The 25,068-nt window shown below is 47.6% G+C and overlaps 1 protein-coding gene across 1 annotated transcript; it reads right to left on the bottom strand.

Moving 5' to 3' along the window:
* On the bottom strand, positions 1-25,055 carry VGLL1 (vestigial like family member 1). The gene is made up of 5 exons (XM_032619939.1): positions 24,955-25,055; positions 20,329-20,547; positions 8,391-8,810; positions 6,833-6,892; positions 1-258 (listed from the first exon to the last, which is right to left on the bottom strand). Exons 2-5 carry the CDS (start codon positions 20,528-20,530, stop codon positions 215-217), a joined length of 726 nt encoding a protein of 241 aa, XP_032475830.1. The 5' UTR covers positions 20,531-20,547; positions 24,955-25,055; the 3' UTR covers positions 1-214.
* Positions 25,056-25,068: the final 13 nt, after the last annotated feature.

Below are 25,068 nucleotides of genomic sequence, written 5' to 3'. Positions count from 1 at the left end.
TTAAAAAGTTAAAAAAAAAAAAAAAAAAACTAACGTGGGGCATAGGTGCCAAGGAAAAGTATAGAATTTCAGGGAGAACAGAAACTTGCTTTGGACTCAGTGCTCTTTTGTGGCAGAAAGAGATAAGGACGGCGATGTCTCTAGACCCTCTGGATTCTCAGTAGAAAACCATAAGCAGGTTTGGAAAAAGGAATTCTCTTCTTTAAACCGGAGTTCAGTAAAAGAACAGATCTTTTCTTCTCTCTGGAGACTGGCTTTCTGAAAAATAGGATAAGCATGATGAGGAAAGAAGCCAGCTTGGGGTCCAAGAAGCCCAGGTTTGAATTCTGACCTATCTCACCACTCCTAGCTGTGTGACCTTGGGCAAGTTGCCTAGCCTATCTGAGCCCCACTTTCCTCAACTGGTAAATGGCAACACTAATGATACCTACCTCCTACGTGAGTTACACACATGTAAAGCCCTTAGAACAGATATGTTCAATAAATATTAGCTCTTATTTTGTTAAAGAGGCAGTGCCTTTATAGGGAGTAGAATTATTGTGCGGTCATGCTGTAGCTTAGCTTAGTGGGTAAGACCAAGGACAGAGAAAACTGACGCTGACACTTACCTTGACTTTGGGCAAGTGACTTAACCTCCCTAAAGCTCCATGTTCCCATCTGTGAATGAGGATAAAAACAGCACCCGTGGTGTAGGGAGCTATTGGCTCTTATTTTGCCTCACTTCCACGGCTCTTGTCATTCTCCTCACCTTCTAATGATCTTTACTTCAGCCAGCCATTTGCCCTGGTCACACGCTAGACCTCATCATGGCCTACACAGGTAGCATCCTTGCCATCTCAATTTCGAACATCCGCTCTCCAACCACCATGTCCCAATGTCATTGGCTTACGTAGTCTTATCACCGCATTTTATATAACCTCATCCTCCAATCCATCAACCTCCACTACCCGGCACCTTCCATCTGCCTCCGTTTCCTTCTTTGAGCAGCTTACACGCCATGGTCCCTTGTTACAATCACTCGCTTGCAAATACCCTCAACTCCTGTTCCTCTTTCTCCACCCATCGCACTCACTCATCAAAATCTCAGCCCTGGATGAGCCTCACCGTTTGCCTTCTCTGCATTACACTAACCCAATAGCACTGGCAAAAGTCACCCAAGCCTGTTTCCACTTAAACTGGTGATCTCAGCCTTCACAGTTGACTGAGAAGAGAGAAATCGTGTAATTAGTACATTTCAGACTCCCAACAAACAAGCCTGCAAATCTACTTGCATCTGTGTCCTTATTCTGCTTCTTTTGTCTGCTTTCAGTGACAGAAGGTCCCCTCCTCTTAGCAAATGTCAGTACTTCCACACGTCCCTTTCAAAACTTCTCATTGTGGGGAGGGGGAAGGGTAAGCTGTGACAAAGCGAGAGAGTGGCATGGACACATATACACTACCAAACGTAAAATAGATAGCTAGTGGGAAGCAGCCGCATAGCAGGGAGATCAGCTGGGTGCTTTGTGACCACCTAGAGGGGTGGGATAGGGAGGGTGGGTGGGAGGGAGGGAGACGCAAGAGGGAGGAGATATGGGAACATATGTATATGTGTGACTGATTCACTTTGTTGTGGAGCAGAAACTAACACACCATTGTAGAGCAATTATACTCCAATAAAGATGTAAAAAAATTTTTTTTAAACTTTTCAGTGACTTCAACCACAAATTTATCCTCATCCTCCTGTCATCCATCTCTTCATCTTTGTATAGGCTGTAATATTTGCCTTCTTTAAAAAAAAAAAGACCCACTCCACTCCACTAGTCTCCGTAGCTACCACCTTATTTCTGTTCACCCCCCTCAATGCTAAGCTCTCCGAGAAGCTACTGGCATTTACTGCCTCCACTTTCTCATCTCCCATTCCCTCTTCAACCCACCCAACCTCGCTTCCATCCACACGCTATAACGAAAACTGCTCTTAACTAGGTTATCAAAATCTTTGATGCCGCATCCAATAGAAATTTCCCTGGTCTTCTCTTATTTGATCTCTGGGAAGCCTTTGCCACAGTTGATCATGCTCTCTGGAACTTTCTCCTCTCTTAAGTTTCTGTAACACCTCACGCTCCTGGCTCTCCTCCCACCCAGGGACTGCTTCTTCTCAGTATCATCTTCTGGGTCCTTACATCCTCAACTTGTAAATATTGGCACACTCCAAGACTCTGCTCTCTGCCCTTCTCTCTTCTCTGCCTGGGTGATCATTCAATGGCTTTCAATGTCATTTTATACTGAACAATCTCAGAAGTTTATCCAGACTCCCCTCTTGAACTCCACACTTACATACACAACTGTTGAAGAGGGATATCCGCTTGCATGTCTTGTAGGCATCCAGACTGAACGTGGTCAGAGTTTTGTTCTCCTACAATCTTCCTCATTTCCATACATGTATCCACCCAGTTGCTCAAGCAGGAAACCGAAGAGCTAAACCCCCTCAAATAGATCTCAAATGCATTAACTTCATTTGGCCTCCACTGCTGCCATCTGTTCCAGGCTACCATCCTATGCTTCTGGCCTCCTAACTGGTCTCTTTGTTCCCATCCCTTTCTCCAGTCAATCCTCTCCACAGCAGGCTTCTGCGCCCTTATTAAGTGCAAACTGGGGGCTTCCCTGGTGGCGCAGTGGTTAAAAATCCGCCTGCCAATGCAGGGGACACGGGTTCGAGCCCTGGTCCGGGAAGATCCCACATGCCTCGGACCAACTAGCCCGCGAGCCACAACTACTGAGCCTGCGCTCTAGAGCCCGTGAGCCACAACTACCGAGTCTGCGTGCCACAACTACTGAAGCCCGCGCGCCTAGAGCCCATGCTCCACAGCAAGAGAAGCCACCGCAATGAGAAACCCGCGCACCGCAAGGAAGAGTAGCACCCCCCCCCCCGCCGCAACTAGAGAAAGCCAGAGCGCAGCAATGAAGACCCAGTGCAGCCAAAAATAAATAAATAAAATTTGTAAAAATACTTTAAATAAATGCAAATTGGCTCACACTTCAAACCCTTCCATGGCTCACTGAGTCACTTGGAAGAGAAAATCCAACCACCCACCATGACCCAGAAGGCCCTGTGTCACCCGGCCCCAGTCGACCTCACTCACTTCCGGGCCTGGGCAGGGCAGCTGCCTCCATCTCCACTCCAGCTCTTCCTAAAGCTCACTCCATCCCTCACTTCATTCGGGTCCCTGCTTGCACATCACTTCCACACAGAAGCCTCCCTTGACCACTTTATCCAAAGTTGGCCTCCATCTTTCTCTATTTCAACACTTGGTATGCTTCCTTCATACTTACCATAACTTGCAAATATTTTGTTTTGTCTTCTTTATTGTTTTTTTGGTGGAGTCTACCTTCCCCACTAGACTATTAACTCTCTGGGGAGCAGGGGCAAAGACAGTTTTATACACTATTGGATTTATATATGTAAATAAAAGGGCACCGTGTCTGACAAATAGCAATGTCAATATTATTATTACCTGTAAAAACTGAAGAAATGTACAAGGAATCAGTGTCTATTTGTACAGATTAAAAAAATCAAATTCACTAAAAATTTCGGCACTGCAGTTTTGGGGAGTCCCCTCCAGAAAGGTCTCTCCAACTAACTACCCTTCCAGCAGATCGCTCTTCTCTCCACAAGGTCTCTGCCTCATGGGTGTGGGACACCTGCATGAGGGGACTAGGCCATATTGGAGGGTAAGGAGGGGACTCGGCCTTCCTTCCTTCCTTTGACAAATATTTATCTGGAGTCTCACAGAGGAAATCTTTCAGAACTACCAAAATCCTTCCTGAAAGGTCCATCCGGCTCACTTCAAAATCAGGTTAATATATGGGAATTCCCTGGTGGTCCAGTGGTTAGGACTCAGTGCTTTCACTGCCAGGGCCTGGGTTTAATCCCTGGTCGGGGAACTAAGATCCCACAAGCCGCGTGGGCAAAAACAAAAAACACCCCAAAAAACCAAGCCCCCCCCAAATCAGGTTAATATAAAATATATCAAGAATCAAACATATAAAGAGGCGACCAAGTCCCACGCCAAAGCTAGCAACCAGGAAGTGATGGCACAGAATCTGGGCATTTCACGAGCTCCCCTTTGGTTCTCAGCATCAGGCAAGATGGGGAAACTGGCAGTGTGCTCTCTTAAGAGCATGGGCTTTGAAGGGGTTTCCTGGTCCTTTTATCCACCTAGGGAGTCACCCCACTTCCCCGTCCCCGCCCTGCTGCCTCCTCTGCCCAAAGCCACAGCTGCAGCTTAGCCAATGGGGATGGGGGCTATTGGCATAGCCAGGTACCCATTCCCCACCTCCTGTCAACTACTCTCCGCATGGAAGGCTCATCCCCTTGGCCCTTTCTCAAGGTAATACTGCTCCTTTGCATGCTTTCCAAGTCTCCTGCGTCCACTTCTCTTATTCCAGGATGGTGTCCTGGCCACAGATGGACAGTGAACCCATATACAGTGAAACAACCGTAGCAGTTGCTAATCTTCACTGTTGTACACTTGATTTAAGTTGGAATTGTTTTGATGATTTATGTTTCGTGTAATTTTCGATGCTGATCATTGTAGGACACGGCAAGAGCAGAGAGAGAATACCTCTGCTGCCTGCTGCTGTGTGATCTTAAGGCGAGTAAGGCCTTTCACCTGTTTGAGACTCAGTCCCCTCATCTATAAAATGGGCACATTCATTCCTTCCTTCAGTCAGTCAATCCCTATTTACCGGCTACCTCTCGTATAAGGCACCTAGGATGTCCTCATACACGTATCACAAGGTCGTTGTGGGGACTGAGCGGGATGCAGTGTGTGGGATCTGGCTCACAGCCATCACCCACAGGTGGTGTTGCTGTTAATTTGGGCCTGTGAACAATGGAAATCATCAAGTTTTTAGTAATTCTAAGGCTTATAATTTTTAAATGTATAAACTCTTAACAAGTACTTAGGAGACTTGATAACCCTGATATCATTCATTAGAAGGCCAGCAGAGCTCATCCCCTCAGGCAGAGACTTCCAGGAAGGCTGACAAAGCCGTGCTACCTTAAACCTACCTCCTCACCTGGGCACCGCCAATTCCTCCCTGAGGGTGATTTGCGGCTTGCTTGTTTCTGTTTTACAAAATGGTGTCAAACAAAATTAATTTGTACTCTGTCGGCAGATAGATTTTTACCATTTCCTTTTTCGATGTTCTTTTACTGTTTCCAGCATCTGTGCACTCATTCATCTGACACATATGTACTGCCCTCTGTGCCAGGCACTGCCGCAGGTGCTAAGGATGGGGCGGTTCACCCCTCAAAGCTTCGGCCCTCAAAGCCCGGACATCCTAGGGAGGCCTATATATCGTGCTCACCCCCACTCCACACCAAACTGTAAAGTGCCTGAGATCTGGGGCCGTGGTGGCAGCTCTTCCCTTGATGCCTCTCAAACACACAGCACGAGAACAGCTGAAGGCACACAGGATGTCCTCCCAAAAGGCACTTATGTTGTGCCGGGCTCACTGGAGCTAATTTCCATTAGAATGTAAATTCTAATCATTTACATATATTATTTCAATTAATCCTCACAGAAGCCTGATGAGGTGGGCATTATTTTAATCATCATTTTATAAATGAAGCCACTGAGGTATGGACAGGTGAAGAAACGTGGCTAAGTTCCTAAAGCTAGTAGGTAATGAAGCTGGATTCGACACCAGGTCATGAAAATCCTCATGTCAACCCCTGAGACTGTCCTCATTTGGCATCACTTTCAAATTGAGCGTGGGCCCAGACAGACTCCTAGCCTTTGGTATCAGGCGGCATTTTCTCTGACTGCAGAGTCCCGGGGTGGCCCTATGTTCTAGGCTGAAAACTGAGCATCCGGGAAAGAGCAGGGTAACCCTCATGAATTTGTTCATTTTCCCGCATCACCTTGGTTATCTCACTTAAATCCAGCTCAAAGAACTCAATAGAGCTGCTTTTATAGCCAAATTAGAAAATGGGCAAAACATTTTACAAGATACCAAGTGTACGGGCTCCTTGAGACCAAAATGAAACCTATTCTAGGGATGAAAATACTAAGTAGAAATGGGGGTCATTTCACTTGCTGGAGATCCTGGGTTTGTTTTTTTTTTGAGTTACTGAAAAAACTTTATTCACAGAGCAAGTGTGAAAATGTCTTTTTATTGGTATTAAAAGGGAATTTTAAGGCTGTAATACCAGCTCTTTATTCCTTAAAGGGAAGCAGTTACTATAATGATGTACTTGGAGCCACACGGCTAGTTAGCACCTTCCCTCTTCACTGGGGAACCGTGAAGTCTATTATGTTCCCTCAGGAGGGCAGTTTTCCATGAGAAATTGCTACATTTGTAAAGAACATATTGACCATGATGAAAAGATTTTATCCACATCTACACGATGATGACAAAATTGGACATGACTAAAAGGTTTGGGCAGCCCAATTCTCAGGAACAAAAACTAGAAACAAATGTCATGATACCCATAAAAATGCCTTGATGTGTCTGTCGAGCGTGGGAGATCCTGGTTTGTTTGTTTGTTTTTTTTTGCGGTATGCGGGCCTCTCACTGCTGTGGCCTCTCCCGCTTCGGAGCACAGGCTCCGGACGCGTCGGAGCACAGGCTCCGGACGCGCAGGCTCAGCGGCCATGGCTCACCGGCCCAGCCGCTCCACGGCATGTGGGATCTTCCCGGACCGGGACACGAACCTGCGTCCCCTGCATCTGCAGGTGGACTCTCAACCACTGCGCCACCAGGGAAGCCCCGAGATCCTGGTTTTTATGCTACAAGCTTGTTCTCAGGATACAGAGACATGCTATCAAAGGCAGAAGCAGATACTTACTTTCAACTGCAAGGCTGGAACTGGCAGGTCCACCATCAGGGGGGAAATAGATTTTCTTACCTAGGAAAATAGAAAACATGATTGGGAATGAAATCGGGGACTGGGTTAGAAAGTGCCCAGAAGCCCCCCAGGGAACCCCAAATTGCCTCGTCCTCAATTTATAGACACCTGACATTTTATCAGTTGCTACAAAAACAGAGAAGCTTCTGTTTTGAAGGCCCTGTGGGTTTTGTTCCCATGTTACAAGCAATGTTTCTGATCAAGGGTCACTGACTTCCTTAACAGATCCTGGACCATTGGTCACCAATTAATCCGACAGATATCTGCATTAGTAGGAGAGTCTGAAGAGTCGGTAGCAGTCGAGACTTTAGTGCTCAACATTTGAGAATGTGTCTAGAACTTTCAGGAACTGGATAATGCCTGCATGGTGGCTTTGCCATGATTTGCCTGGCATATAGTAGATGCTCACTAAATCTTTGCTGAATTGGATTTGAACTGCACGGGCTTGTTATGTTTGGGAGGTGATGATTTGAGCCATCTGTGTTCTAACCATCTGTTGAGACAGGGCTCTGCTGTGTGTGTACACAAGCATATATACACAGTTGGCCTCATCTGTCCCTCTGAATCCAGCAGGAGCAGATTTTTGGAAAAGAGGACTAGGGTGGGAATTCTCATAGGTTTCCCAAGCATGACATTTTTATGATTTACTCTTTAGGTACATTCCTAATCAAACTGTGGGAATGATGGAGTGGCATTTTAATGGGAAATTGGTTTTCGACATTAGGATGGAGCACAGCACCTGACCTGGGTAGGGCTAGACTGAACAGGCCCTTTGTGTAATATACATACTTGGTTCGGAAGTAAAAGCAGCTTCTAGCAATTTCTTTCAGGCATGGAACACTAGAACCAGATACGTATGGACCAGGGAGCTGGAAAGAAAATTCATCTAGGGTACAGAAAGCCAGAGGATTAAATATCTGTCGGGTGAGTGAGTGAATGAAATGGTGAATGAGCCTTAAGGATGCTTTCGTTTGTGGAGGGGTGTGGGTCTGGGAGCAGAAGCCCCAGACAGTCAGGCACCGTGACGCTCTCTAGGCAGCAAGGGGGCTGCCTCCACAGTCACTTTGAATTTTAATGCGTGGAGCAGATGGATGGTATAGATGGCCCTTGTTCTTGCCTAGGGGTCTGGCATTATTGCAAGTTGCCAACCTGTTTGGAGGATAGAGTTTCGAGCCTGTAGGTATATCCCTGTGAATGCAGGACCCTAAGATTTTAGGCAGCAGCCCATTTTTCTAGGGTAAGTCCAAGTCAGCAGACCAGGGTGAATACTGGGCCAAGTGCATCTGTCTGGCTATCTATGCAACCCTTTCGTCGTTGAACAGTGACTATCGACGCAGCCTAGTGAAGACAGATGGAACTGAAGCAAAACATTCTATCCCTCAGAAGCCCCGTAGCTGGAGTGGCAGCAAGTAGTCTTCACATCCCATCTCACGCCAACTCACTCTCAACCACAACCGATCAGAGGCAATCCTCCAAGTATCTGGAGGCGTTTCCTTACAGTGGGCTGAGCCGGAAGGCAGGTTGAAGAGCAATCCCATGCTTCCGGCCGTCTGGGCAGAGTTGCCATCCTCCCACGAGGCAGATTCCTGAGGATGGGTTAGGCATCTCTCTGGCTGGAGGAGACTTAGGAGGGGCTCATACTTCCCATCAGGCTGGGTCTCTGGAACCGAGTGCCCAGTGGAAAAGGCATGAGGGTAGCCAAGCTCTGGGAAGCTGGAGCTGGCGAGGGAGGAGAAATGCCTCAGCTCGCCAGGCTGAATGGAAGGGCTCCCGGTCAGGGACACTGGATACTGATCCATAGCCATGGGACCAGATCCACTCAAGCTGCAGCTGGCGGCACCATTTGCAAAAGATACTTCCGGCTGTGGCTTTGTCCACTGAGAAGAGAAACGCCACTGATTTGGAGGCATGCCACTATCTGGGAAGGAAAGATTTAGAAGACAGGTTTATGTATTGTTTTCAAAATGGAATTAGCTTAATTTATTTCTGGTTAATATATACTATTTTTTAATTGTAAAAAAAATCACTCTAAGCATAGTATCCAGAGACTGCCATTGTCTACCTTTAGGTGTACTTCTTTCTAAGATTTGTTTCTATTCATGTATGCACTGTTTTCACATCACATATTGTTTTCAAGGTTGCTTTTGCATTATTAAAATATCGCAAACATCCTCCCATAGCAAAGAATAGAGCCAACGCCAGCTTTTTAAATGGCTGCAGGTATCCCATCATACGGCAGTACATCCCTTGTCCAACTAGCCCCTCAAGGAAACTTTTCTAGAAGTAGAATTACTTGGTTAAAGGTGATTGGTGTTTGTTTGTTGCCGTTGTTTGGCTTTATTTTACAGCTGGTGCTTGGAACACACCGAATAGGAGGACTCCACAGAACTTTACAAAGGGTTTAATACTTGCTTGCATCACACAACTCTAGGGATTGAAACCCCACTTTCAAGAGAGGTCTGGGGCATGGGGATGTTAACAGACTGGACCAAGTTAGCCAGGCAGTTTAGCCAAGTAGGGATCTGAGCTGGAGGGATCAGTGATGGGTAGGGAAGTGGTGGCTTGAACCTCTTCCTGCGAAAGCGAAAGCTCAAGGTCAAGCAGCAACTCAAGTTTCTTCTTGCAAAGTTCTTGTGGACAAGCTAGTGGGGATGGAGTCTCCTTTGGTCTCAGAGACACTGTTCAAACTGCGCCTCTAACAGCTGCTGAATCAGAGTTCTCGAAGAGTCTCGGGCAGCCCGTGACGTGGACGGGTGTTTTCCCCATTCTCAACACCCACTCAGGAGGAGGGGCGGAGGGAGAGAGCGAACTCTGGCAGATGGCGCTTAAAGCCTGGAGGTTCTTATCTGTCCAAGATAATGCAGGGGGCGCGTGGGTGTGGCTGTCAGGCCCCCTCCCCCTCCTCCTGCACCTGTCCCAGTGCCCCTGAATGTTCGATTTGCCTGGATTTTGTCTGAGAGGTCAGCCCAGTGAGACTGGAGTGTCCCACCCACCACCGCAGCAAAACAAGCCCTAACCTACACGGCACAGATACTCTGCCCAACTTTTCCCATCGTTCACGAGAGATGGGCGATGGGTGGCTACTTTTAATGAAGCCAAGGGCAAGGAAACATATGAAGATTTGTTCCTGGGGATGGATGTTACTTTTGAAAACTGTTATCTGCGGGCTAGTAGCAATTCAGGGCACTGTGTCGCACAGACAGAGTGATTAAGCTGACTTAGGCTAATCACTGTGCTTCATATTGAATGAGGGTACAGAACATGTCCTAAGCACAAATGAGAAAACAATGTGTAGCCTCTGATAACTGGGCAGTTTCCAACTGAACTGGCTTTACAGATCTCATACATAGGACCTAGGTTTTGAACGCTTGAAAAGTGGAAGGCAAGGCCCCAGCGTGTTTTGAGTATTTTAAAAGACTGCTTCCCTTCCAGAATTCTCTGAGTGAAACGTTAAGGGGAGTGGGTGGCGTGCCTTTGGCCAAGGTCACACTTGGTCACTGAGTGCACCAGAGCAGTTTGGCTGGGAGTGTGTGGCCCAATCCCGAATTCACAGCAACCCAACGGTGGGCACCTTGGGAAAGCCCCTGGCCAGAGCAGGTTTGGGTGCGGTGTCCCGTGGAGCAGAGACCCTAGATTTTGGTGGGCCTCTTTCCCAGGCTGCTTGGGCCAACAGCTTCCAACAACCACGGCCATCTATCCTGGGGACCGCTGGAGTGGCTCCCGGTTGCCACCGCTAGAAGTGGCCCTGGTGACACTTCCTTACCCAAGATCCCCCTCTTAGTTACTTGGGAGATGAGAGGGAGCCCTAGGGAAGAGACTGCTGCCTTCTCAAACCCCAACCTACACTAATGAATGGAGAGCGGGCAAGGAGCTCTTTGGGGACACTTAGGGAAGGCTGGATTTTTCTCATTCTTTTTTTTTCCTTCAAGGTGATGCTAGGCAGCGTTTGTGAAATGTTAACCACCTCCTATCTTGTGATGTCTTGAAGTGGATGCGGCTTTAGTCTTTTTTTAAAAATTAAAGTAAAATTGGCTTACAATATTATTTTAGTTTCAGGTGTATTTTTAGAGATTATACTTCATACAAAGTTACTATAAAATATCGCCTATAGTCCCTGAGCTGTACATTACATCCTTGTAACTTATTTATTTTGTACCTAGTAGCTTGTACCTCTTAATCCCTTTCTCCTATTTTGCCCCTCCCCCTCCCTCCCAGGCTGGATTTTTCTTTCAGTAGGAATACAAAAGGCTTCCATCCCCTCTACTCCAACTCTGAACATGTAGCCCTAGCCTCTTAGTCCCATCCATGCCTCTAGCATTCCTGAGGCCTCTGGTCCTAAGACCAGGTCCTGTTCAGAGAGCGCAAGTCTCCATTTCCCACCCTGCCCTTTTAGGGTGAAAATAGCTAGCTATTCTCTGGCGTCCTAAGCAAACCCAGAGGCACCACCCATGCCACCCATAGACACTGCTGAGAACCCCAGAACCTTCTAGAAAGCACCTTCAGGCATCAGAGTTTGCTTCCACCCCAGAGGACCCTCCCTCCACTCTATCCTTGCATGGTGGTCCCGTCTCCCTGTTCCAGACTAGTTTCTGGACACACCAACTTCAATGTCACCCCCTCAGAGAGGCTCTCCCTCAGCTGCCAATGTCCAGGGTGTTAGCCTGCTACTCTCTGTGACTATGCCCTGCTTACCCTCCGTGGCATAAGCCTAACGTGATTCCATTCCCTCCTGCCCTCCTTCCCTATTGGTCCTCCCCACCAGCCGGTAAGCTCTAAGAGGACTGAGATCCCTTCTCTTCTGTTCACCATCACATACTCAGGAACTTGCACAGTGCCTGGCACAGAATGGGCCCTGACTAAACGTTACTGTAATGAGGGCACGCCCACGTGTGCCCTCACACGTGCACAGGCATGCTGGCACACACACACACACACTCACAGTCCCCACTAAATCCTTCTCTGTGGACGAGAGCAGCACGCAGAGGGTCTAAGAGCACAGACTTTGAGGCCATACAGGCTGGGAGTCCAATCCCAGCTCTGCCACCTCCTACGTGTGTGACACCGAGCTTGTCCCCTCCCGTCTCGGAGCCTCTTGGGGCTGTTGTGAGATGGAAGGGGACAATCCATGTAAGGCGTTTGGCACGGTGCCCGGGACCTAGTAGGCACTCAAGAAGTGAGAGCTGTTGCTGTGGTTACTATTAGTATTATTTTGGTTTAGAAACGCAGTGTAGGCTCACATTCACGGGTTTCTCCCCTGGTCTGCAACACTCCACAGAATCAACCAGGAAAAAGCAAATTGGTAATGCATGAGGCCTGAGGAGCCTCCTTGCCCTCAGTCAGCACAGAAGGGAGGGCAGGAAAGGACAGAGCCAAGGCGTCTGGGAAGCAGTGGCAGCCGCAGCGCTTCAGGGCTGACGTGGAGGATGGAGTAGGTATCGGCTATGAGAGAGATTTCAGAAGCCTTGGCTTGGTGTGTACATTCCCAGAAATAATCCATCAGAGGTGGGCAGGAACAACTGTACCTCTAGAAGAGCTTTTGTTTACTGCGCACTTACTATGGGCCAGGCTCTTTGTCTAGCATTCTGGATGCATCTCCCGTGAGCTTCACAGGAACCCAGATGAGAAAATAGTGGTTAAACGAACTCGCCTAAGGTCACACATAGCTAGCAGGTACTCAGCCAGCCACTAATCATGCTTATAATGACTAATATTTATTGAGCACTTCCTGTGTGCCAGACCCTTTGCTAGGGGCTGTCACGTGAATTATCTTACTGAATCTTCAGACCAACCTATTGGTTAATTCTCACCATGCCCATTTTCCTGTTAAGAAAATTGAGGCTCAGAGAGGCAAATGACTTGTCCAAGATTCCACAGCTAGTAAGGGGCAGCTGTTCACAACCAGATCATTTGATTCTAGATACTGAGCTCTTAGCTACTTTCAAATACTAGTACACTCTCTATGTTTAATCTCCTATTTTCAGTTGGGAAAGGGAACCTGGATAATCAGCAAAAGACTAGGTAACCCAGGCAGGAGGCCATGAAGGAGGGGGTGGGACTGAATAGCTGGCTGAATCTCAGCCTCAGACTTCATTCACTGGTTCTGTCTCCCATAATTGCAAGAATGCAGCGAGCCTGCGCTCTCACACACTCCCGTGGCTGGACGGGGGGCAGATGGGCGTAACATTTCTGGGAGCAATTTGTCAGTAGCTATCGAAACCCCAAAATTTGAGTGGACTCTGATGCAGTCATTCTACTTACAGCAATTTATTTTAAGAATATAAGCAATGATGCCTGCAAAAATTGAGCTACAAGGATATTCGATGTGATATTTACATATAGCCAAAGACTGGCAACAATCTAAATGTCTGAAAATTTTAATAGATTTGGTACATCTATAAAAAGGATAGTCTTGAGCCATAAAATGATGTTGTAGTAGAACATGTAATGGCAATAAAGATACATACGGCTTATTGTCGGTTAAAAAACCAAGTTACAAGCCATGATGTGCAAAATGATGTTAGGTTGTAAAACTTAGTATGTGCACATAGATGCACATGTGGTTTTGTGTCCTGAATGCTTCTGTGTTTTCTAAAGTTTCAAAACTTGACACATTATTTTTGTGATTAGAAAAATTTAGTTAAGTAAAAATTTATGAACGCACTTGACTCAGTGAACCTGTCACAGCTGTGAAATAATTGCCCGATTACCTTCCGCCCATCTTTTCCTCCTTCTTTGTCCCCTGTCTCCACCTTTAATATAAATGCTGTTTTATGATGAAGTTGAAGCCGAGATCCCTCTGAACACACACACATATCTTGCCCCACGAAGGTCCCAACTTTGACCTGCCCGATGTGCACACACTGACTCTCCCCTCTCTACCATCTTGGCTGGTGGCACTTGTCTCTGATTCATTCATCCCAGAAACAAAGAAGATATTCTTTGTATTAGCCGATGGCTGAAATAACACCAGAGGCAGAGACAGCTTATGGAGGACAGTCCTGTTCCAGGGCACCCAGTCCTATTCAGTCCCACCCCCTCCTTCATGGCCTCCTGCCTGGGTTACCTAGTCTTTTGCTGATTATCCAGGTTCCCTTTCCCAACTGAAAATAGGAGATTAAACATAGAGAGTGTACTAGTATTTGAAAGTAGCTAAGAGCTCAGTATCTAGAATCAAATGATCTGGTTGTGAACAGCTGCCCCTTACTAGCTGTGGAATCTTGGACAAGTCATTTGCCTCTCTGAGCCTCAGTTTTCTTAACAGGAAAATGGGCATGGTGAGAATTAACCAATAGGTTGGTCTGAAGATTCAGTAAGATAATTCACGTGACAGCCCCTAGCAAAGGGTCTGGCACACAGGAAGTGCTCAATAAATATTAGTCATTATAAACATGATTAGTGAGAGTCCTAGTAGGCATTAACTCTCTGGCTGGGGTGTCGTCAGGGTCTACAAAGGCAACATAATGGAATAGTCAAGAGACTGATTCTGGAGTCTGACTGACCTGGGCTTCAATCTCTATCACTCACTGGGCTGTGTGACCCATCCCATCACTTACCCTCTCTGGGCTGCAGTTTCCTCCTCTGTAAAGTGAGGCTATTAATACCCACTGTAAAGTGGTTTTGTGAAGTACAGCACGCATGTAGGAAAATGCACAAGTATAAATGTGCAGCTGGGGGAAAAATTTTTCACGAACTGGGTGATGAGTACCCAGATCAAGGAACAGAGTATGACGGTCACTCCAGAAGCCTTCCTCAGCCCCCTTTCCCATCACTAAACCCCTCCAAATGTAACCCCTCTCCTGTCTCCTAACACCATAGATTCTGTTTACACAGCTTTGACCCTTATCAATTGTAGTGGATTTAAAGGACTGAAGTGAATGCAGTTATAGCACAGCACCTGGCACCCAGTGTGGCTCCCTGTAAGTTAGTTCAGAGTCCTCTCCCTCATTGGGAAGGAAGACACGAAGTCATCAGGGTTCACAGGGGCCATAAACAACTAGCATGACTATACCTCATGTAGATATTCACACTAAAACAGAAACCCAAGACACGGAAGCAACCTAAATGTGCATCGACAGAGAAATGGATAAAGAAGATGAGATACACACACACACACACAAATGGAATATTACTCAGCCATAAAAAAGAACGAAATAATGCCATTTGCAGCAACATGGATGGACCTAGAGATTATAATACTAAGTGAAGTAAGTCAGAGAAAGACAACTATCATATGCTATCACTTATATGTAGAATCTAAAAAATGATACAAATGAACTTATTTACAAAACAGAAACAGACTCACAGACTTAGAAAACAAACTTATGGTTACCAGAGGGGGAAAGGGGGGAGGGATAAATTAGGAGTTTGGGATTAACAGATACACACTTCCATATATAAAACAGATAAAAAACAAGGTCCCACTGTATAGCACAGGGAACTCTATGAACTATATTCAATATCTTGTAAGAATCTATAAGGGAAAAGAATCTGAAAAAGAATAGATCCATATATATGTATAACTGAATCACTTTGCTATACACCTCAAACTAATACAACATTGTAAATCAACTATACTTCAATTTAAAAAATTTTTTTTAAATAAAAAAGAAAGGGAAGGAAGGAAGGAAGAAACCCAGCGTTTCTTCCCCACCCCGACTGGATTCTGGAGGGGGAAAGAGAAGGAGACTGGCTATAAAAGACCTCTGAGGGCTCAGGCTGTACGTATACCTTCTTCTCAGCAGCCCTTGAGCATGTTGCCAGGCCTAGGGCTGGGCTCGAGGCTGGGATAGGAAGAATACAGGGTGGTAGTGTACCAGAACCGTGACCCCAGAAATAGTAACTTCTGAAGCTTCTCGAGTTACCTACTCTAAAATCCCCAACATCCTTCTAAAAGGGAGATAATTCAAAGATACTTTCAGCTTGTGTTTTCTTTTCTACAAGTAGGGCCAGTATAAATTATACCTAAGTAAATAAAAAAGTAACTTTGATTTGAGAAAAGCAGCCAGGAAGTTCAACGGCATTTCCTAGCCATACGGGCCTCAGTGTTTGGGCTTTGCGTATTTGGCCTGACAGAGCACCCTTAGAATGTGGGTGAGGCCGCCATGGGAGCCCATGAATGGAAGCCTGTTCTCCGTGTGGCTTAGCTGAGGCCTCAGTAGGGCCAGGCAACCTGGGACTGGCCTGAAGAGGCTGAGAGGATGCTAAGGGTCAGTAATGAATTTCCCACTATTTTCGAAGCTACGTGCATCTCATGTAACACTTCCAGTGAGAACAACTGCGGACCCGCCTTCTTTCAGGGGACCCTCCCCGGAGGCAGCAGAGCTTATGAGAAACTTGACTCCTAACTGCGATAAGAGAGGCCTTGAGGAAGACGGACTTTCTCCTTCATTTGTTCAAGCAGCTAGACGAACGAACATTGGCCTAGCCCCTACCACGCGCTGCGAGGGAGACACATTCTTCACAGTCCCGGGATCTGTGAGACTCTCACACGGAAAATGCAACAACCCAGAAGGTAGGTGGAGAAGAAAGCCGCCTCTCTGGCCTGAGAAGGCTGGCTTGGGCAAGATATAAGGCCATGTCCAAGTTCCCTTGGCGGGCAGGGGCTTCACAGAATACACAGCAAAGTCAGAAGGCATAAGAAACAGGGCAGCAGCCACCCAACAGAAGCACCTGGACAACTTGGGGGCTGACGGGAGGGGCCTGCTGCTTTGATCCTGATGTTTTGAAGGTGGGCCCTCGTACCCACTGTAGCCATTCAGAAACACGCGTCAAGCCTTCACACCACCACCGCAAAAGTAACTACCACCTACATGGCATTTACTATGTGCCCCTTGACATGCGTTATCTCATCGATTCCTTCTCTAGTTCAATAATACTCAGTTTTACAGATGAGGCAACGGAGGCCCAGAAAGATGAAGTGCTGTGCCCTGAGATCACATGGCTGATCAATGGTGAAGCAGGCCCCGCCTCAGGCTGCCTGGTTCTAAAGCCATACACCAAATGAATCTCTCTACAGTGACTCCATAATTGACAGAATCAACACCTTGTGATCCAAGTCACAACTTCAGGGGGCTTCCCTGGTGGCGCAGTGGTTAAGAATCCGCCTGCCAATGCACGGGACACAGGTTCGAGCCCTGGTCCGGGAAGATCCCACATGCTGCGGAGCAACTAAGCCCGTGTGCTACAACTACTGAGCCTGTGCTCTGGAGCCTGCGAGCCACAACTACTGAGCCTGCGCTAAGAGTCCGTGAGCCACAACTACTGAGCCCATGTGCCACAACTACTGAAGCCCACGTACCTACAGCCTGTGCTCCACAACAAGAGAAGCCACCGCCATGAGAAACCCACGCACCGCAACGAAGACCTGATGCAGCCATAAATAAATAAATAATTTTTTTTTAAAAAAAAAGAGCTCTACAAATCACGATTTCATTCATTCACGAAATATTTATTGAGCACCTTCCATGTGTCAGACATTAGGCTGGGTACTTGGAAAACATCAGTTAACAGGTTGAGTCCCTGCTGCCACAGAATTCAGAGTCTAGTGGGTAGGAAGAGCTAAGAAACACATAAATATATAATATGCCACATGGTGACAAATGCTAAGAGAAATAAAACAGGGTAAGACAGAGAGTGACAGGGTGGGGACTTCTATTTTTTAAATAGATTGTTCAGGGAAGGCCTGTCTGAAAAGATGACATTCCAACGGAGACTTGAATGAAGTAAGGGGAAGTCATGCCGTTATCTGGGGAAAGAGCATTTCAGGAAGAGGGGAGAGGAAGTGCAAAGGGCCTGAGGCAGAACTGTACTTGTCAAGTTCTACAAAGAGAAAGGAGGCTACACTGGAGTGAGGGAGGTGGGAAGTGGCAAGATATGAGAGCAGAAAGATGACAGGGGCCCAGGCCAGGGAGGTCCTCATTAAAGACCTTGGATTTGATTCCAAGTGAGATGAGAAGCTAGTGGAGGATTTCAAACAGAAAAGTCATATGGTACGACTTTCAATTTAATGGTATAGACTGAAGTGGGGCAAGGGCAGCAGCAGGGAGACTGGTGAGGAGGCTGCTGCAAAATTCCGGGGGGGCTTCCCTGGTGGCGCAGTGGTTGAGAGTCCGCCTGCCGATGCAGGGGACATGGGTTTGTGCCCCAGTCCGGGAAGATCCCACATGCCGCGGAGCGGCTGGGCCGGTGAGCCATGGCCGCTGAGCCTGCGCGTCCGGAGCCTGTGGTCCGCAGCGGGAGAGGCCACAACAGTGAGAGGCCCGCGTACCACAAAAAAAAAAAAAAAATTCCGGGGCGGGGGTGTGGAGACGGCTTCGCAGACCAAGGGGACAGCAGTGGAGGTGAGGACACGTGGTCAGAGCTCGGATATATTTTGAAGGTAGAACTTACAGAATTGTTCGAAGGATTGGATGTGGGATATAAGATAAAGAGAGCAGTTAAATATGACTCCAATTAATTGGAAGGATGCAGTTGCCACTTATGGACGGAGCAGGGTGACGGGGAAACTAAGAGTTCAGCTTGGGACCTGTTTGGTTTGAGATTCCTATTAGCTCTGTGAAATGAAGGTATCAAGTAGACAGCTGTGTGGATAGGTCTGAAATCCAGTCTGGGCTAGAGATACGCATTTGGGATTGACCAGCACATAGACAGTATTTATATAGATGGTATTTAACACCAAGAGACTGGAAGAGATCCCCTAGGGAGTGAGTGTAGAGAGAGAAATTGTCTGAGATCGGAGTTCTGGGGCCCTCAAATGTTTAGGAGTTGAAGCGTTGAAGAGGAGAGGACATCCAGCAAAGGAGACAGGAGGGTAACCAGGAAGCCAGGAGGAAAAGCATGAGGGTGTGACGTTATGGAATCCAAGTGAAGGAGGTATTTACAAGAGAGAGCAATCGACTGCAGCAAACGTTGCTGATGATGGCTCAGCTAAGATGAGGACAGAGAAGGAACATTTGGCTTTGGAAAGTGGAGGTCCCCGGCTAGCCTGGATAAGAGTCGTTTCAAGGAGTGTTGAGGATGAAAAACAGAGTGGAGTGGATTCAAGAGAGCAGGAGAGGAGAGGAAGAGGATGGAGAGTCCACGGACACCAGTTATAAGTCTTGCTGCAAAATGAAGCGAAGAGATGTGACAATAAGCCAAGAGTTGGTTTTATCTCAGGTTGGGTTTACAAGGCAAGCAGGATAGAAGAAGTGAGGGACTATGAATTGCTGGCGCTGACAAAGAAGGGATTGTAATATATCCAAGTCAAAGTGTTCAGAACTAACCCAGAGTCAAATACCCAAAGTGAGCAGACTTGTCTAGGCATCAAGAGCCTGCGGTTTTGACCCTTCCCAGGAGCCAGTTAGATCCTGTGAATCCCACTTACCGCATGTCAATTCCCCAAACGACTCAAGAGCAGCCATTCCTGCCGCTGCTCTAAAGCGCTCAGCACACCGTTAGACAGCACACCTCCCCACTGTCCACCCAGCCCCTGGTGCCCAGTGTTTCCTTTAGGATCTGCTGCTGCTACACCCCCTTCCACATGTTTCCTGAAGTCCCAAGAGTCTCTGAGAAAATCACGTCACCTGACTGGAAAAGTTATTTCTGGGAGAGAAGCAAATTCTGAAAAGCTATATCAGCTAATACACCCACTCCCTGCCCAGACTGAAAGAGTCTGGCCAGCCAGGGTGTTGGCGTCTGAAAGCAGAGGTCCCACTTGGAGGCATTCAGCACGTGAGCGCGGCACCTTTTGACACAGCTGTCTTGAAATGTGTTTTGAAAAGAAAGAATGCTTATTATTAAAAAAAAAAATTACCCAAGAGCTTGTGCAATAGACACCCCTGATGCTGTTAAGGGTGGGGAGAGGGATGCCGCCAGACAGTTCATTTGCCTCCCTCTGGCCCTGGCCCTGCTCCCCAGAGCACCCACTATTAATTGAGAGGAGGCTGGGTGTACACGCGGGGGACACGCATGCTCTTATCACAAGTCCTTTGGTGTTCCTGACCTGTCAGACAAAAGTAGTAGTAATAATAATAGTACAGGTAATGGTGCTAATAATAAACAGTTGTGGAGCTCTTACTGTACACTGAGTAGTGAGTTCAGCACTTAACACAATTGAGGACATAAGGGAATAGGTATATCAATTTGATTAAACAGTGTCCTTTTTGTTTTTTGGCCATGCCACACGGCTCGCGGGGATCTTAGTTCCCCAACCAGGGATGGAACCCATGCCCCCTGCAGTGGAAGCACAGAGTCCTTACCACTGGACCATCAGGGAATTCCCTAAACAGTGTCCATTTTCATGTGAAACTTCTGAGAAAAGGGTGTGGCTTCTCACTAGACAGTGTGACGTGCCTTCAGGAAATATACACACGTCTAAGAGCACTGAGGGCATCAGAACTGGTCTTTCCGTGATAGCCCGATAGGTAATTCCAGCCCCACTCTCCCGACATGCTCACCATTCCTCAGGATCACATCTCCGCTCTGGCTGGAAGGGCTGAGTCCCTGGGGGCTCTTGACATTGCCCAGAGCTCTGGAGAAGTGTTCGTCCACTACACTGCTAATGTCCCCTTGGAAATAGGTGAAAAGGACACAGCGGGAATTCCATTCAGTCTTGATAGGGCTCTGCATCTGGACGGCGGTCTTCCTCACTTCTTCCATCGTGACACAGGGGAGAGCTGCGGAGCAAACGCAAAATGTCACTGGTACTGTTTTTCCAAGCGGCTTGGCTGTAGTTTGGAGAAGCAGCGTCCTTGAGGGCAAGCAGTTTGCTGCTAAGGTTCGGGCTCTCTCACTGGGGCCCTGGGTAGCTGCGCAGCTGCTGAGTTCAGGAAACAAGACAGAGCTCTACCAAGTCCTGAAGCGACCCTCTCTTACAAATGAAAAAGATTGTCTGGGAGCATGATTAGAAGAGCATCAGGAAATGAAAAAGAAAGGGAGGGAGGGAGGGAGGGAGGGAGGGAGGGAGGGAGGGAGGGAGGGAGGGAGGGAGGGAGGGAGGGAGGAGGAGGAAGGAAGGAAGGAAGGAAGGAAGGAAGGAAGGAAGGAAGGAAGGAAGGAAGGAAGGAAGGAAGAAAGGAAGGAAGGAAGAAAGGAAGAAAGAAAGAAAGAAAGAAAGAAAAGAAAAGAAAAGAAAAGAAAGAGGGAGGGGAGGGAGGGGACACTGAGACCAAAGAGTGGAGTAACTTGCCTTCTGGGGAAGTGCCTGCCTCCCGCGAAAACCACGTGGAGATCCCCCTGAACAAGGGCACTGAGTACCCCAGTAGAGCTTGGCTAAGCGATCCAGTGGGTACTGACAATTTCAGGTTCCCTAATAAGCACTGCTTTCCACCTTGGCCACTTCCATGCAGAAGCATCAAACACATCAAATTCTCCCTCCCCTCTGAAGCCATAATCTGTGTTCGATGGGGTCCTGCACCCACCCCCACCCCATCTTAGAAACTAGCAATTACAGACAACACCAGTTCTGAGGCCTCCAGACAGATATACTCTGCCCAGAGTCATTTAGAAAATGTCAGAGCTTTAAGTCCAGGTCCAATTGACTCTGAATCCCATATATTTTTTTTTTTTGGTCGCGCCGCATGGCTTGCAGGATCTCAGTTCCCCAGTCAAGGACTGAACCCGGGCCACGACAGTGAAAGCCCGGAATCCTAACCACTAGGCCACCAGGGAACTCCCAGACAGATATACCCTGAAACAAATGCAGAGAACATTTTTCACACTAATACTTTGTGGCGACATTGGGGAAAAGCGCTCTGTTCACCACGCTTCCTCCGCGCCTAGAACAGTGCCTGATGTCTAGCTTAATACTGAACAAACGCGCAACAGCCGTTGGCTAAATGGCCTTGAACTTGGCCTCCATCATTGGATTCTGCCTGAGCTCCTTGAGGGCAGAGGCTGTCCTTTTGGTCACCTCTGGCCATCCAATCCGACTTGCCCTGATGCATATAATGCAAATAACTAGAGTTTAACAGCTCTTCTCCCTCCCTAGTCTCTGAGATCCTCGAGGATGGGGGGCCATTTCTTATTCATTTCTTTATCTCTAGCACCTGACACTAAGTAAACAATGGGCTGAGTGATGAAATGCCATTTCGTGCAGTAAGAGCACAAAGCAAGGGAATCACACCAGTCACAGGTTAGAGGACCTGGGCTTGCCCTTGGCTGGGTGTGTGCCTTTGGGGGAAATCACAGAGCCTCTCTGGGCTTCAGATTCCTCTAGGGTAAAATGAAGAGGTTGGGGTGTATGAATTCTGCAGCCTGTTCTTTTATGGTCCTGCCAGAAGTGCTAACAGATTATGATGAAACATTACGAGGGAACCTGGCAGTGAGCAGAGGACCCTTAAAAGTTCTCCTTTCGGAATCCCAGCCTCAGTCACGGCTGGATTCTCTTGTCTCCAGAAGCCTCTGATTGAGCACATCGATCTGTTTCCCCTGGGTGACAACCATGCTAAGTAAGCATCACAGGTACTACCTGAAAAATGAATCCACTGTATCCTTATTTCAAAACACATGGGAGCAACCGCTTTGAAAAACTGGCGGTTTCTTCTAAAGTTAAACGTACACTTAACCATGTGACCCAGCAATCCCACTTCTAGGCACATGTAACCAAGAGAAATGAAAACAGATATCTGCACAGAGACTTCTACATGTTCTCACCGGCTTTATTTATAGTAGCCAAAAAGTGGAAACAACACAAGTGTCCGTCACCAGGAGAATAAATAAACTAGCTGGGACACTTTCATACAATGGAATGTTCGTCAGCCATAAAAAGGCACAGACTACCAATCCACCCAACAGCATGGATGAACCACTAAAGCATTAAGCTGAGTGAAAAGAGCCAGACGCAAAAGACCACATATTGTATGATTCCACTTACACGAAACAGGCACAAATAATCTACGGTGATAAAAGAACAATGGTCGCCTGCGGGGTGGGGCTTGGAAAGGGGTGAGAGGGAACTCGTAGGAGTGTTGGAAATGTCTTACATCCTGAAGAGGGTGAAGGTTACACGTGGATGTAGACATTTGTCAAAACTCAACAAATTGTGCACTTAAGATCTGTGCATTTCACTGAAGGCAAATTATTCCTCAGTGAAAAAGCACATATTATCGTCAGATACTTGGACTCATAGAAATAAAGCAAAGGTGTAATCCTTGGGCACGTTACGCGGTAAGTCAAAGACTTTCAAGAGGCAAACTTGTAAAAATAGAGAATAAAATGGTCGTTCCCGGGGATGGGGGGCAGGACCAATGTTGTTTAAGGAAACAAACATGCCATGAGTAGTGAATAAGTCCTAGAGCTCTACTGCACGGCGCAGTGAAAGTAGACAACAATATTGTATTATAGTTATCAAACTTTCTCGGAGACTGGAACTTAATTATTTCAACCACTAACAAGAAAGGATAACTACGCATCATGATAGAGGTGTTAATTGATAGCTCCGGTGGCAATCATAAGACAACACATAAGTTTATCACATTAGCGTGTTGTACACCTTAAATCTACAGAATGTTATACGTCAAATATATTTCAAAAAATAGCAAATCAAATAAGGCGACAGTGTTGTGAATGACGAAGTAACGATAAATGTGGACGCAGCCCTTCTTCTAAAGCGGCAGTTTACAGAAGACCTACTCTGTGTCGGAAGCTACAGATATACTTTCTCCAATCTTTACAACCTTCAAGGAGGTATTGTTGTCCCCATTTTATAGATGACCAAATTCAGGCTTCGAGAAGGGAAATCGAGGGCCCAGGCCACGCAGCTCGGTGGTGGCAAAGCTGGGGTTTGAACTCAGGTCTCCCTGACTTCAGTGTCTGGCCTTTTCTCCCCATCCCTTTCTAACTACCTGGTGGGGCTAACCGTCCGTTCCCCTCCACGGGACTCGCACCAGGACCCTAACCCAGCTCTCTGGCTCCCCGTCGGGCGTGCAGGCAGGCGGCCCGTGCGCTCTCGCACACATCTTCTGGAAGCCTGTACCGGCAAGGGCCGCTTGGCGCCTTTGTGGGTTTTGCCCTCTTACCCTCTCGTCAGTGGCCACTTCTCTAGCTCAGGCTTGACCCAGCCTGCCACCTCTCTTTGCTAAGTCTCCCTGAAGCCACGAAAAGAGCCGGCCGGACCCTTGGGACATCAGGGCGGTGAAGCACGCTCCCAGCCCCCGTGGTAAGAGACCACAGGCTAGCTCCATAGCGATAGAGCAGGTCAGAGCACCGTCTCAGCGCCCTCACCCGGGGGGCTCAGACCTTACACAACTGCTGATCCTGAATAAACCCCAAGACCTGCCCGTGCCCCTCTCTTCTCCTCACCAAACACATGACACATACTCGAAAGGAAAGCCCTGGGTTACGTCTCTGGATCCAGCTGACAAGCAGTTCTCCGGACTGTACTCAGAGCTCAGGGGCGAGGATCTGTATTTGCGGGCGATTCAAATTCTGAGAACTGTTATCCGATTTAATTCTTTCATCCCCACACGAAGCCTCCTTGAGGGCTCTCTTCTTCATTCGGTAGTGAATTGGTGGGGTGGGTCTGACTTAGAAGGGGGGCCGCAAAGCTGGAACTAATGGGAGGTCAACGAGGCAGAAGAAAGGGTGGGACTTTTCCTAGCCAAGATGTTTCTGTATCGACGCCTGGCTTTGTAGCGAAAGTCTCTTGCTGACAAAACCCTCGGCCTTGTCCAAGCTTTGTCAGCTGTGCCGTTCGAACAGCAGAACTACAAAGGCCCGCTGTAACTTGCAGTTTCCCCAACGCACAAAATATCAAGACACCGAGTAGGCATCAAAATACTGCCCGGTCTTCTGCAAAAATATTTTAACATGGAATCCAAGAGGAACGGTTTGACCTGACTTCTACCAGGCTGCCTACCTTGACGTGCTTACCACCCTTCTGCGAAATGGTACCCAGCACCCCGGCGGTGGGATGGGGAGTCAAAGAGGTGATCACCTGGAACAAAAACCCCAACGGGACCGGACTGTATCTCACTGAACAGAGCATGAGATGCCCTCCACCGCCACCCCGCCCCCAGCCCCGATTCCTTCCCAGTTGAATTCCCATCCCTCCTGTCTCCCCCAAAGTCCCCACCTTCTCTTACCTTAATTCTCGACCATCGGCGGAGACACAGGAAGATGCTATGGCCGGGCAAACGTACCTTTTGATGGCCGGAGCCGCCTGGCCCGTTTTAGAGCAGCTCAGTGCTGGCCCGAGC

This window comes from Phocoena sinus, chromosome X (assembly GCF_008692025.1).
Source record: "Phocoena sinus isolate mPhoSin1 chromosome X, mPhoSin1.pri, whole genome shotgun sequence".
Classification (NCBI taxonomy): domain Eukaryota; kingdom Metazoa; phylum Chordata; class Mammalia; order Artiodactyla; family Phocoenidae; genus Phocoena; species Phocoena sinus.
The sequence above is the reverse complement of the archived record's forward strand: the minus strand, read 5'-3'. Positions and strand labels throughout refer to the sequence as shown.